This window comes from Vulpes vulpes, chromosome 10 (assembly GCF_048418805.1).
Source record: "Vulpes vulpes isolate BD-2025 chromosome 10, VulVul3, whole genome shotgun sequence".
NCBI classification, from domain to species: Eukaryota; Metazoa; Chordata; class Mammalia; order Carnivora; family Canidae; genus Vulpes; species Vulpes vulpes.
Genome location: NC_132789.1, coordinates 8070732 through 8084428, shown reverse-complemented (window position 1 = coordinate 8084428; position 13697 = coordinate 8070732). Strand labels below are relative to the sequence as shown.

The 13697-nt window shown below is 41.2% G+C and overlaps 1 protein-coding gene across 4 annotated transcripts in view; it reads left to right on the top strand.

Annotated features, from left to right (window-relative positions):
* Positions 1–10177, top strand: part of P2RX7 (purinergic receptor P2X 7) — a 46676-nt gene extending 36499 nt beyond the window's left edge. For 2 of the 4 annotated variants that reach the window (XM_026018835.2, XM_072722811.1), the window contains 5 exons: positions 512–602; positions 1929–1994; positions 2103–2252; positions 4216–4317; positions 6957–10177. In XM_026018835.2, coding sequence (XP_025874620.1) covers positions 512–602; positions 1929–1994; positions 2103–2252; positions 4216–4317; positions 6957–7451 — 904 coding nt within the window. In that variant the 3' untranslated portion in view covers positions 7452–10177. Of the gene's footprint in view, positions 1–511; positions 603–1928; positions 1995–2102; positions 2253–4215; positions 4318–6474; positions 6792–6956 lie in introns of all 4 variants that reach the window. The other 2 variants (XR_011994637.1, XR_011994638.1) reach the window with 2 other exon arrangements.
* Positions 10178–13697: the final 3520 nt, after the last annotated feature.

Genomic DNA, 13697 nt, shown 5'->3' with positions numbered 1-13697 from the left:
GAAGATATAAACAATTGTGGCTGTTAGTTTGACCCTGTTGTAATAGATGCACACAGACAAATACAGAATCTAAGAAAATACAATTAGAACAGATTGCTGAGGGGCACCTAGCCCCAATCCACCAATAAGTAGCCAAGATCCCCACCCCACTTTGTTCTAGAAGCCAAACCCTCTTAAGAAATAATCAGATTTGCTTGAGACTATTTTTTTAAATTTCTCTGCTTATTGTTAATACTGTACTCATTAAAAATTGTTCATTTTCATCTTAAATGGAAAGGAGATTTTGTACCACTCTGTGATGGTGGAAGAAGAGGAGGCAATGTGGGAAGTGGTGCTTTGGTTCCAAGAGAGTAATTTGTGGGTTTGAATAATGTTCTTCCCTCTGCCAACTGCAGCAGAACTAGAAGATAAACAAGTAAGACTAGCTCGGCTCCTGTTTTGGGTTTTCCTTTCATGAAATACCAGCATGTTCACACAGATCTTTTAAACATGGATCCTTCTCCTCCTACAGATACGCCAAGTACTATAAGGAAAACAACGTTGAAAAACGGACTCTGATAAAAGTCTTTGGGATCCGTTTTGACATCCTGGTTTTTGGCACCGTAAGTCTCTGCTCCCAGCCACTGGCACCTCCATTCCTGCGATTGTGTCCTAATTATTGCTGTAGCGCCTCAAAGGGTACATGTTTCAGTCATAGTCATTAGCTGGCACTGTGCATCTCACATGTGGGATAAGAGGGGGAAGAAATGTCCTTGGGGTCCTGTCCAAGATGAAGTCAACTGATGAGTACAAGAGTGGGATTGGGGAAAAACACTGAATATTCAACTTTAAAAATATTCCGATGCTTAAAAAAGAGAGAAAGTAAGAAATCCTTTTGCAAAACACTTTGTAAGTAAAAGAATCCAATGCAAATTGGCTTAGGGGGAAAAAAGTTGTTTTTGTTTTTTTGTTTTTGTTTTTGTTTAATTTCACATAGCTGAAAAATCCAGGGGCAGTTTCAGGCTTCGGGCATGGCTGGATATTCAAACAACATCCTTAAGAATCTTCTTCCCTTCATTTCTTACGTCTGTTCTCCTCTGTTTTGGCATCATCCTCAGCTGGCTGTGTCTACACCGTGATTTCAGGCAGCTCCTTATACCTTTACCAGTCCAGCAATCTCAATAAAACAAGAACATCTCTTTGCTATAAAAGGTTTGGCAAAGAATTCAGGCAGATACCATTGGCTCTGACTGGCCCAACATGGGCCCCATGCCCTGTGCTAATCACTATATTTAGGTCACACCATAATGTCAGTGGCCTTGGACCTGCCCTGACCCAGCCCCTTTCCCTCAAACTATTTGGACCAAGCATGGACAGATATGGTTTTCTGAAGGAAAACTGGGTGTTGTTTCCACAAGAAGGAGGGAGGGTATTCTGGGCACACAAAAATCTGTAGAGGCCCATAATGCCTTGTCCAAAACTGTATTATTTACATCATATGTTATGTCATATGGTGGTAAGCAACACAAGAGTCGATAAGATAAAGCTGAGAGGATAGAAAGATCTTTGAGAAGAAAAACCACGAGGACACCTAAGGGAAGAGTGTGCAGATATTCTTTCCCTCTGCTTCCAAGGTAATCTCAAACCACTTTTAGGGAAAACTTGCCCGAAATTCTCACCTTGTATGGGAAAACAACAAACTCAGTGTGTGGGTTCTAGTGCTTCTTTGTTTAACACATTCATGTTTTCGAGCGGATCCCAGAAGGCAGAAATAGGATGAATGGGATTCCTATTTTCAGTCTGCAGCATCTGTTGCCATAAACACCTTGCATGATCTATTGAAGTCATGGCCATGGACTCTCTCATCTGCTGGAGCTGACAATTACATGGTAGAGCAAAGGCCATTGCTCTGAATGTCAACTAAGTAATCTTTACCATTTTGTTTTCAGGGAGGAAAATTTGACATTATCCAGTTGGTCGTGTACATTGGCTCAACCCTCTCCTACTTTGGTTTGGTAAGGGGTTCTCTTTCCCACACTTTAGGAAAGTGATTTGGAAAAAAGAAAAAAGAAAAGAAAAGAAAAGAAATCTCACTAACTGGCACTGATCTGGGTTCTTCCTAGGCCACTTTGTTCATTGACTTTCTCATCAACACTTACTCGAGTAAATGCTGTCGATCCCACATTTATCCCTGTTTCAAGTGCTGTGAATACTGTGCAGTCAATGAATACTACTACAAGAAGAAGTGTGAGACCATTGTGGAGCCAAAGCCGGTAAGGCTCACTGAATCAGTAGGTGCCAAAATACCTGGAGAGTCAGGTGTATTTTATGCAAAAATAAGGCCAAAATCACAGGTGTCATCCCATAGTGGACAAGTCTCTGGACTCTACCCTGATCCACCATCTCTCAGATGAATCCTTTGGTCTTAGGGAAGAAGAGAAACAAAATGAAGAGGCCAGAAAGAGGGAGAATGAATTTTTATGTTCTAGGACTTGTCAGTTTTGTCAGATTTATTAAATTGGTGCAGCCAAAAAAAATAGTATAGTGACTTTGGAGACAATTTGGCAGTATCTAATAATACTTAGGTGGGATATGCTTTACAGCCTGGCATTTCCGCTTCTCCATGCCAACCCGAAAGTAACACTCACTTAAGTGCCCCAGTAGTGCCATGTAACTAAATCCACCTCAGCACTGTCTTTAGTAACAGTGAAGAAAGAATATCCAGCCAAATGTCCAACAGGTGGATGGTGAGAGAAACTAAGACCAGTCCATAGCAAGGAGTGCCAAGCACCAGTTTAAAAGAATGATGTGAATAATAATAAGAGCAAACATTTATAGAACTCTTCAAAGTGCTTTCTATATATTAATTCATTGAATTTTCAGGACAACCCTATAAATATACGCTAATATCTTTCTAAAGATGAGACAATTGATGTGCAGGAAGGGGTAAATAGTTTTCCCAGAGTCATATAGCTAGTAGATGGAAGAGCTACAATTCTAACTCAGACAGGCTGGTTTCAGAATCCATCTTAATAACTGATATGTTAGAGGTACTGGAATGAACAAATATCCAAAATGTGTTGTTGAAAGGAAAAAAGCAAACTATAGAATAATATATATGGTATGAGAGGGGTATTTTTTTAAAGATTTTTATTTATTCATGAGAGACACACAGAGAGAGAGAGGCAGAGACACAGGCAGAGGGAGAAGCAGGCTCCATGCAGGGATCCCGACGTGGGACTTGATCCTGGGACTCCAGGATCACACCCTGGGCCAAAGGCAGGCACAAAACCGCTAAGCCACCTAGGGATCCCTATGATAGGTAGGTTAAAAGACAACTACACATATGAACTAATCTCGCATATTTTCTATATGTAAATGTGTACATATATACACACAAATACACACATATATTCTAGATATTTTATATATTCTATATATTTTCTACACTTATTATACACATGCATGAATGTGTATAGGGAGGATAACATGTATACAAAAAGGCACTGGACACACACAAAAGTGACAACAATGATTCCTTCTGCAAAGGAGCCTAGGATGAAGGACTAGTCAAATAGAATTTTAGCTCATTTGCATTGTTTTGATTTAATTTGGGTTCTACCAAGCAGGTCTCCTATCCTTGATTCCATGATTTCTCCCAATCAAGGAGAAATCTCCAGTGCTTAAAACAACAAAGAGGCTTTCTCTGTCTTTCCCTCATAAGAATATGACTGTCCTTTTCCCAGCAGCTGAATGCACGGTTCACGGTCACTGTACATGTATTCTACAATATGAAATAAAAGTGCATTTTTGCAACTAAAAATAATTACCATTTTGCAACTAAAAATAAAAGCCCAAGATGGGATGAAAGTCAACAAAAATATAAATAATTTAAGTTGCAATAGTCACATTTTCTGGGGGTACTCAATCAAGAGTAACTCAAATTGAGGAGATACAAGAAAGGGCTTTGACATAGCATGTGGAAGACCTAAAAACATCAGGTAGCAAGCTATGGAGACTCTGAGCTCACATATTAAGGTACATCGAGTTCCACTACTGATTTACCTTTGGACTCAGAAATCATTCATCCTCGGCCAGCAAGAGTTTTTGGTCAGCTTCTCTAACAGTTTGTCATTTGGTAAATAGGAATAATACTTGCCTTTAGATATGTTCAGGAATGTGATTGTGGATAATTCTGTACAAAAATGGGTAAAAATTTTAACTGTCTTTTCTTAGACATTAAAATACGTGTCCTTTGTGGATGAAGCCCACATTAGGATGGTGGACCAACAGCTACTTGGAAGACGTCTACAAGATGTCAAAGGTGAAAAAGTCCCAGTAAGTTAAAACACTGGATTTTTGTTAAAGAAAAGTTACTATTAAATATAAATATAGCTACAAATTTGTATAAATTGCAATTTTAACACAGTATGTACATGTAACCCAGAATATTAGTAAAAGCCTTTTCCATGTCTCCACCCACTACCTTCCCTTAAATGTCATCATTATTCTGTACCCAAAGGTTAGTTTTATCTCTTCCAGAATTTTATAAAATTTGAATCCCATATGTACTCACTCAGCATATACTCTGTGAAATGTCTGGCTTCTTTCACTCAACATTGTTTTTGTGAGTCATCTATGACACTGCATATAGCAATAGTTCATTCCATTGTTGTATAATTTCCACTTTATAAACATCCAATATATTTATCCCTTCCATTGTTGATAGACATTTGGTAGTTTCCAGTTTGGAGCTCATGCAGAAATGCCGCCATGGTAAACATATGGTGCCTACAAGTGGACCTGCTGGGTCGGAAGGCAGGCATATGATACTACCAAACCATCCTCTAAAGGGGGTGTTTTAATTCCCACTCTCCTCAGCAGCTCTGATTGCTGGACATCTTTATTAACTGTATTACTTCTACAGCTTCCATAATAAATCACCACAACTAAGTAGCTTAAAACAACAGAAATTCATTCTCATACACTTCTGGAGGCTGGAAGTCAGAAGTCAAGGTGTTGGTAGGGCTCTGTCCAAAAGCCCAAGGGGAGGATCCTTCCTTGCCTCTTCCAGTTCCTGGTGTTTATTACACCTGTTAGAACCACTGGTACAATGCTGATGGTAAGAGCAAACATCTTTTTGTCTCATTCCCTATCTCAGGAAGAAAGCTTTCACATTTCACTATCATATTTGCTGTAGGGTTTTAAAGAATGCTTTATTGAATTAAGAAAAGTCTCCCCTGTTCTAGTTTGCTAAGAATCTTTATCATAAATGAATACTGAATTTTAAAATAATACTTATTTCTGATTTTTAAAAAAAACAATCAATGAGTTTTCTTTTCTCTATGGATGTGGTGAATTACACAAACTGATTTTCAAATATTAAGCCAACCTTGCATTCCTACAGTAGAATCAATTTGAATGTAATATATTACTCTTTGTACTTATTGCTGGATTTGATTCACTAATATTATAGATTTTTATGTCTCTTATTGAGAGAGACTGGCCAGAATTTTTCCATTCTTGTAATGTCCTTGTTGGGTTTGGATATAATGTGAACTAGAGGCTGGCAGGGCAGAGAATACACATAAAATTTATCATTTTAACCATTATAAAGTGTACAGTTCAGTGACATTTAAAATTCAAAATTCAGGGACACCTGGGTGGCTCAGTGGTTGAGCATTTGCCTTTGGCTCAGGGAGTGATCCTGGAGTCCCAGGATGGAGTCCCACACTGGGCTCCCCACAGGGAGCCTGCTTATCCCTCTGCCTATGTCTCTACCTCTCCGTGTCTCTCCTAAATAAATAAAACCTTTAAAATTCAAAAGTTTATCCACATGCTGTGCAGCTATCTCACTATCTAGTTCCACAACTTTTTCATTGACCCAAAAAGAAGTGCTGCATCCATTCAGCAGCCATTCCTCACACCCACTTCCCCCTAGTCCCTGGCAATCATTAATCTTTCTGTCAGCATGGATTTGCCTATTTTGGGACATTTCATATAAATGGAATCATACAGTATTTGCCTTTTTGTGACTGGCTTCTCCCACTTTTCCTAATGTCTTCAAGGTTCATATCATAGCAGGTGTCAGTACATTGTTCCCCTTTTTCTGGCTGAATAATGCTCCACTATATGGACATAACATTGTTAACAAACTATAGAAATGATCCCTGAAAGTACAGTCTTTGAACATAACATTTTTATCCATTTATCCGTTGATGGATATTTGGGGTGCAAACCTTTGGCTATTGTAAAATAGTACTGCTGTAATTGCTCATGTACAAGAACTATTTATTTTAATGTGCTGATTCCATCTTTGTCCCGTGAATGAAGGTCTCTGTTACAAAGAACAGATATAAATGATGTCAATTATGGCAACCTTCTCTTGGAGGATAACAAATGGATTTGCTAAAAGAGGAAGGCTGGAGGAAAAGGAAGCAGTAGAGCAAAGTCAACAAATATTTACTGTCCACTATGTGCTGCTTCCTGTCCTAGGCACTGGGGATATAGCAGTAACAAAGCAGACAGGGCCCCTGCTTTCATGTGGAAGAAGAATCATCAAGAGAACATATCAATTAGTGGGATCATTTCAGATAGTGATAAGTACTGTGAAGAACACGAAATCTCATGATGTGCTGAGAGAGTGATCTGGGTGGAAGGGAACCACCTGGATCGGGTGGTCAGGGCAAGAAGGTCTCCATGAAGAGGTTATACCTGCCTTGCGGCCTGGCTTGTCTGAATTTCACTTTTCAAATCTGTAAAATGGGAGATAAGGACACATGTCTCATGAGATTCTTCAAAGGCTAAACAAGGTGAGTTTATAAAACACTAGCATGTTCTTGATACATATGTTTAATAAATGATGACTATTGTATTTATGTGACAAAGTGCAATGTTATAAGTTAATAACAAAATTAAAGAACCTAGAACCTTAGGGGTGGTCACTGCTGATGGGTTTGGAAACTTGACTTTTTCAGAGACCCTCAATGGAATTCACAGACTTGTCCAGGCTGTCCCTGTCTCTCCATGACCCGTCCCCTATTCCTGGACAATCAGAGGAGATGCAGCTGTTAAGTGAAGAAGCGACCCCTAGATCCAGCAACAGCCCAGACTGGTGCCAGTGTGGACACTGCCTCCCATCCCAGCTCCCCGAGAGCCAGCGATGCCTGGAAGAGCTGTGCTGTCGGAAAAAGGCTGGTGCCTGCATTACCACCTCAGAGCCGTTCAGGAAGCTCATCTTGTCCCGACAGGTCCTGCAGTTCCTCCTGCTCTACCAGGAGCCCTTGCTGGTGCTGGATGAAAACTCCAACAGCCGGCTGCGGCACTGTGCCTACAGGTGCTACACCACCTGGCGCTTTGGCTCCCAGGACCTAGCCGACTTTGCCATCCTGCCCAGCTGCTGCCGCTGGAGGATCCGGAGAGAATTTCCCAAGAGTGAAGGCCAGTACAGTGGCTTCAGGAGTCCTTACTGATGGCACAGGGCTGAGCAAGCACGTTAACGTTCCCTTTGTTTGCACCTGAGCTTGACCTGCAAAGATCTGTGGCCAAATTTTCAACCAAAGGGAGATGTGTTTCCTCTCCTGCAGCTCTAGATGTGTCAGAGAGCAGACTAAACAACCCAACAAATAAACTAGAATCCCTCAGCATGGACTGAGAGTCAAGAGATTCAGATCTATGCCTCAATTCCATCCCTGGGAAGTTGTATGATCCTAGGGCTTTAACTCTGTGCCTCAGCTGCCTTACTATCCAACCTGTTATTCCACAGAGACATCGGGAGAAGAAACTTAGAGAGTGTGCACTTTCTTGCTAATGCACAAAGAGCTATATGAATGCAAAGCAGCTCCTTCTGGGCCACACTGGGAAAATGTACAACTATGAACCAACCCTTTGGGTGCTGGTTGGAGAAGATGGAGGATTAAAAGTGGCCACACTCAGCAGTTTAGCGCCTGCCTTCGCCCCAGGGCGTGATCCTAGAGTCCTAGGATCAAGTCCCACATCAGGCTCCCTGCATGGAGCCTGCTTCTTTCTCTGCCTGTGTCTCTGCCCCTCTTTCTCTCTCTCTCATGAATAAATAAATAAAATATATATTTTTTAAAAGTGGCCACAAATTCTTTGGCACTTGTCCCTGAGAGTTATGTCTCCTCCCCTTGTATCTAGGCAGTTCTGATGGCTTTATCCAGCAGTGGAAGTGACACTGTGCCAGCTTTGGGGTCTTGGTCTTGAGGCTGGCAGCTTCCACTCCCTATCCTGTCCCACGTCTGCTGTGAAGGAAGCCAGCCCCCATACAAAGGTCTGACTATCCTGAGACCACCCTACTGTGAGGAAATTCAAGAAGCTACATGGAGAAAAGAGATGCCTCCAGTTCCCAGCTTCCAAGCCAAACAAACTCAGTCACTAGACATGGGAGAGCCACTCAGTACATATGCTTTCGGATATGTACTGATGCTTTCGGATGATTCCACACCCTGCTAACATAGGACTGCAACTATATGAGATGCCCTGCACAGAACAAAAGTGTTGTTTTAAGCCACTAAATTTTATGTTGTTTGTTATGCAGCAATACTCTGGGGCAGTGAGGAAGCCTGACTCAGTGGAACATAGACTCAGCCCATACTTTCCATGGTTCTAAGGTTTTTTGTTTGTTTTTCTAAGATTTTATTCATGCATTCATGAGAGACAGAAAGAGAGAAGCAGAGACACAGGCAGAGAGAGAAGCAGGCTCCCTGCAGGAAGATCAACACGGGACCCGATCCCTGGACTCCAGGACCACGCCCTGAGCTGAAGGCAGGCACTAAACCTCTGAGCCATCCAGGGATCCCCCGGTTCTAAGGTTTTTAGGGAGCTTGGACCACCTCTGAAGCCCCACAGGGGCTTAGGTTTCTGTTCGGCACCTCTGTCAAAGCTGCAGACCAAATCAGGTAACCCACGAGACCAGGCCTGGAATCTATCCAACCTAACTGCTGAACTACCTGATATATTCTAATATACACCCTATCTCTGCAACTGGAAGTAGCTACTGCTGTTAAAACTGGAAAAGGCCAAGTTTATGCCTTCAACACCCTGTACTTTGCAGCCAATTAGAATGGATGCAATCTGGATGCTACTTTAAAAAGTAACTCACACCCAAACCTTTACCATTTCTGTACATCAACTGCTAAGAATATGAAAATGGTAGTCAGAAGTTTTAGTATCCTTCTTTGGGATTTCCTTTTCATTTTTCTGGTATTAGAATTGATTATTCCTAAACAACTATTTTAAAGAATAAATGGAGGCCACTATTCAACACTGTAAAAAAAAAAACACTGTAACTGATGAAGGATCTGTGAGTTTTTTTAAATACATATTCTGAGATGTACCATTTTGATACCTTTTAAAAACCAGATGCTTTTTACTATATTCACATAAAGTAAATATGGGCAAAACCTTTCTTTTTTTGATCCAGGATTTTATCTGGCTTTAAACTCAGGAATATGGTAGGCCAGACTGAAATTTCATTTTTACAACCTTTCAGAGATAGTAAATTATAAATGACTTCTTATATGTATGATATATATTTGAAAAGTGGATTACATATGACTTCTGCAGAATTTAAATTTTTACTCCTAGAATTCTATGTATGAGCTACAGATTTCCATTCTGATAAACATCTAAGACTTTATACCTTTTTGTGCGTGTGTGCCTTATCCCCAGTGTATTTTTATCACCTCTGGGGGCCCCAGATGGAGTCAGAATTTAGAATGACAATTAGTCATTAGATCCACCTGTCTTCCTTCACCTTCCCCACAGATGCTTTAAGTGAGAGTGTGATGTGTTATGTCATCCATGTGTAAAATGTCTTGACACTTCCTACAATAACATGCATCACATTTATGTCTTGTTTTTAGTCTACTGCATAAAGTAATGTCATCAGCAAAGACATCCCAAGGAGAATCACACTCTGTAGGATGTTTGCTTGTACTTAAATACATTATTCTATATGGTAATTGCCCAGTATTCATTACTTCGTGTCTGTATTAAAGATCTGCTTTCTTGTCACATTGACTGGCTTCATGTAGAATTGGTAATGAACTTGCATTACTCTCTTCAGAGGGCACCAGTTTTTAAACACTTACTAATTCTAGTTTGCCAATGTACATGTCCTAACTAGATAACCTGTTTTGATAATAAAATATTGTATCAATGTTTCGATTATAAAAAATAATGTATGATTTATGATTACTAAAGTGTTCCTTTTACTTCCTTTTCTCAGAAGATCCCCAAATCACAGTTCATTCATTGACACTTTCATTCAACATATAGTCATTGAAGCACTATGACATAATAAGATATGTATTTGAGGGCAGCCCTGGTGGCGCAGCGGTTTAGAGCCACCTGCAGCCTGGGGTGTGATTCTGGAGACCTGGGATCGAGTCCCATGTCGGGCTCCATGCATGGAGCCTGTTTCTCCCTCTGCCTGTGACTCTGCCTCTCTCTCTCTTTCTCTCTCTGTGTCTCTCATGAATAAATAAATAAAATCTTTAAAAAAAAAAAAGATATGTATTTGAGGGGATCCCTGGGTGGCTCAGTGGTTTAGCACCTGCCTTTGGTCCGGGGAGTGATCCGGGGATCGAGTCCCTGCATGGAGCCTGCTTCTCCCTCTGCCTGTGTCTCTGCCCCCCCCCCCTCTCTCTGTCTCTCATGAATAAATAAATAAAATCTTTAAAAAAAAAGATATGTATTTGATCTCTGCTCCCAGGTGCTAACACAGAGTTCCCAAATCCCTTAGAATTTCTGGGCTGATGAGAGTGTCTTGTGTTCTAACAAGGAAACGCTTAGTAGGCTCTTAACTTCAGGATAGGGACTGGTTGCCAGAAAGACAAAGCCATGGTCAGAACTTAGGACTTCTAAGAGTTCCAAGTTCTTCAGAGTAGAGGATTGGAAATTAAATTAATAATTGATTGTGCCCATATGATGAAGCTCCCATTAAAAATGTCTGAATCACAAGATTTGGAGAGCTTCTGAACTGATGAACACATCTACATGCTGGGAGAGTGGTGTACCCCAACTCCACAGGGACAGAAGCATCTGTGCTAAGGACCCTTCTCGACCTTGCCCTATGTACCTCTTTGTCTAGTTGTTCATATGTATCATTATACCCTTTATAATAAACCAGTAAATATAAACATGAGTTTCCCTGAGTTCTATGAACCATTATGGCAAATGATTGAACCTGAGAAGGGGGTTATGGGAACCTTCAATTTACAGCCAGTTGGTCTGAAATACAGGTTACAGCTGGGACTTGTGACTAGCATCTGAAGTGGGGGACAATCCTGTGGGATAGAGGCCTCAACCTATGGGGTCTAGGCTAACTCCAGTAGTTAATAACACAATTGAATTGTAGGACACTCAGCTGGTGTCTGGAGAGTTGGAGAATTGGTGTGGGAAAACCCCATAAAAAATTTGGTGCCACAGAAGTATTACAAGTAGAGGATAGGAAAAAGAATTTTCTTTCAGGCACTCACTAGAGACCAATGATAGATAACGTTGCTACTGTCATGGAGACATGAGGACATGAACATTAATAAAAAAATTCAAATTTAAATTTGCATCTTGTGAATCATGATGAAGAAGAAAAAATGATCCTCTGAGAGCCTAAAATAGGGGAATTTGACCATTTGGGGGGATCAGAGAGGTCCTCCTTGAGGATGCAGCCCTTTAGCTGAAATCTGAAGGGTAAGTACTGGGTAACTAGGTGAATAAGGTAGGAAAGAGCATTCTAGGCAGAAAGACTAGCATGTGTGAAGGCCCTGGGGCAGGAAATGCATAGCAGGTTTACAGAACTTAAAGGAGATCTGAATGCCTATTCTACAGATAATAAGAGAAAGTAAAGTAAGAGATAAGACAGGACAGGCAGGCAGGGACTGAACTGCATAGAGCCTTGCAGGCCATGGCAAGGAGTTTTGTCTTTATCCTAAGATCACCGGACAGCCATGGAAGGGTTTTAAGTAGCAGCCTGGTAAGATTATATTTGTTTTTTAAAAGATCATTCTGATCGCTGCAGGAGAATGAACGAGAAGTGGTGGTAAATAGTTTTAATTTTTATTTCAGTCTTTCCCTACTCCATGAAACGTTTGCCACAAATATGCAGCAAAATTTGAGCTGATTCTCTTTTCTCTCCTCCTCTTCATCTTGGGAAGTCACAGAAAGAACAGCCGCAAGAAAAAAAAAGGAGGAAAAACTAGTGTGCCTTGATTTTTAGAATATTTCCTGTTCCTTGGTGGGGCTGAGACCATTTGTTAAAGGTTCAGGTCAGGGGTAAGAATGTGCCAAATCTAGAGACAATGGGCAGTCAAGAGAACTACTGATGTATCTCATTCTATAGCACACCAGCCACTAATGTTACATGATGGCTTGACATCTGATGAAATCAGGAAGTAGGTCTAGAATGGCTTACCTGCAAGCTTCCCTCTCCAACCTACTCCCATGGAAAGGTCACCTAGATCAATACCTTCTTTAGCAAATGGAGCAGAGGCACTTCCTGCCGACCCCTGAGTAGTGGGATTAAGTTCTCTGCCACCCGTGGAATTATCCAAAAGACAATCACATCCTCCTGTGGGAAGGACAGGGCACACCACCCTCTTGATACTGCAAAGCACGCCTGCCTCCCACCACCTCTGGTTGTTCACTCTGTTCCCAAATGCAACCTCCCCGAGCTGTGGTTATATGACTAATAAACTCCTGCCAAAGGGGTGCCTGAGAGCCTCAGTCAGTTAAGTGTCTGCCTTTGCTCGGGTCATGATCCCAGGGTCCTGAGATGGAGCCCAGCATCCAGCTCTCTGCTCAGCAAGAAGCTTGCTTCTCCCTCTCCCAGTCCCATTGCTTGTGCTGTCTCACTCTCTCTCTATCAAATAAATAAATTAAATATGTATAAATAAATAAATAAATAAATACATACATACATACATACATACTACTGCCAATATCATTTGACTTACTGTTGGATGTCATGCATTGGCGATCTCCATTACCTTAGGGTGGGAATCCTTCCCTCACCAATAGGGTGTAAAGGAGGTGAGTAAAGCACCCCTAATTCCAGGCCAACCAGCCACCCTCAAAAATTAGAGGCTTGGCTTGGCTTCTGCATAGTCATTGTCTGCACAAAGCCCTGCCTCCTAGAGTCCACAAGAAACTGGAATCATTACCCCCTTTTATTCAAATTAGCCAATGGATACACTGGGTGCAGTTTCACTTCCTGCTGCTCATATATTTCTTAACACATATTCTAATCCCATGCAGTCATCATTCTGGGAATCCCAAACATCCCCTCACTCACTCCTTCTGCTCACTATCTTCTTCGGCTTTTACTGTGATCTTTCAGGCTCCTTTTTTTGCAGTCAGGTATAAAGGGTTGTAAATTATGTTTCCAAAATAAATGATGATTTTGCATTCCTAACATCCTTAGTTCCTCTTAATTGTGAAGGTCACATGAGACTGAGTCTTCTGGAATCAGTAGAGGAGGTACCCAACACTAAATGGCCATTTTAACCAAATACTTGCCATACATATTTTATTTCCTCAAAGGGAAAGAACTCATCTTGGTTTTGGGGCCATTACATGCCATTCCAGCACAGTGGTGCAGTGGGAAAGAGACTCTGGAAACTGATGACCTAGAGTCAAATCCTGAGTCACTAATTAGCTAAGTGGCCTCAGGCAGCTTATCCAATGCTTAGAATCCTTGT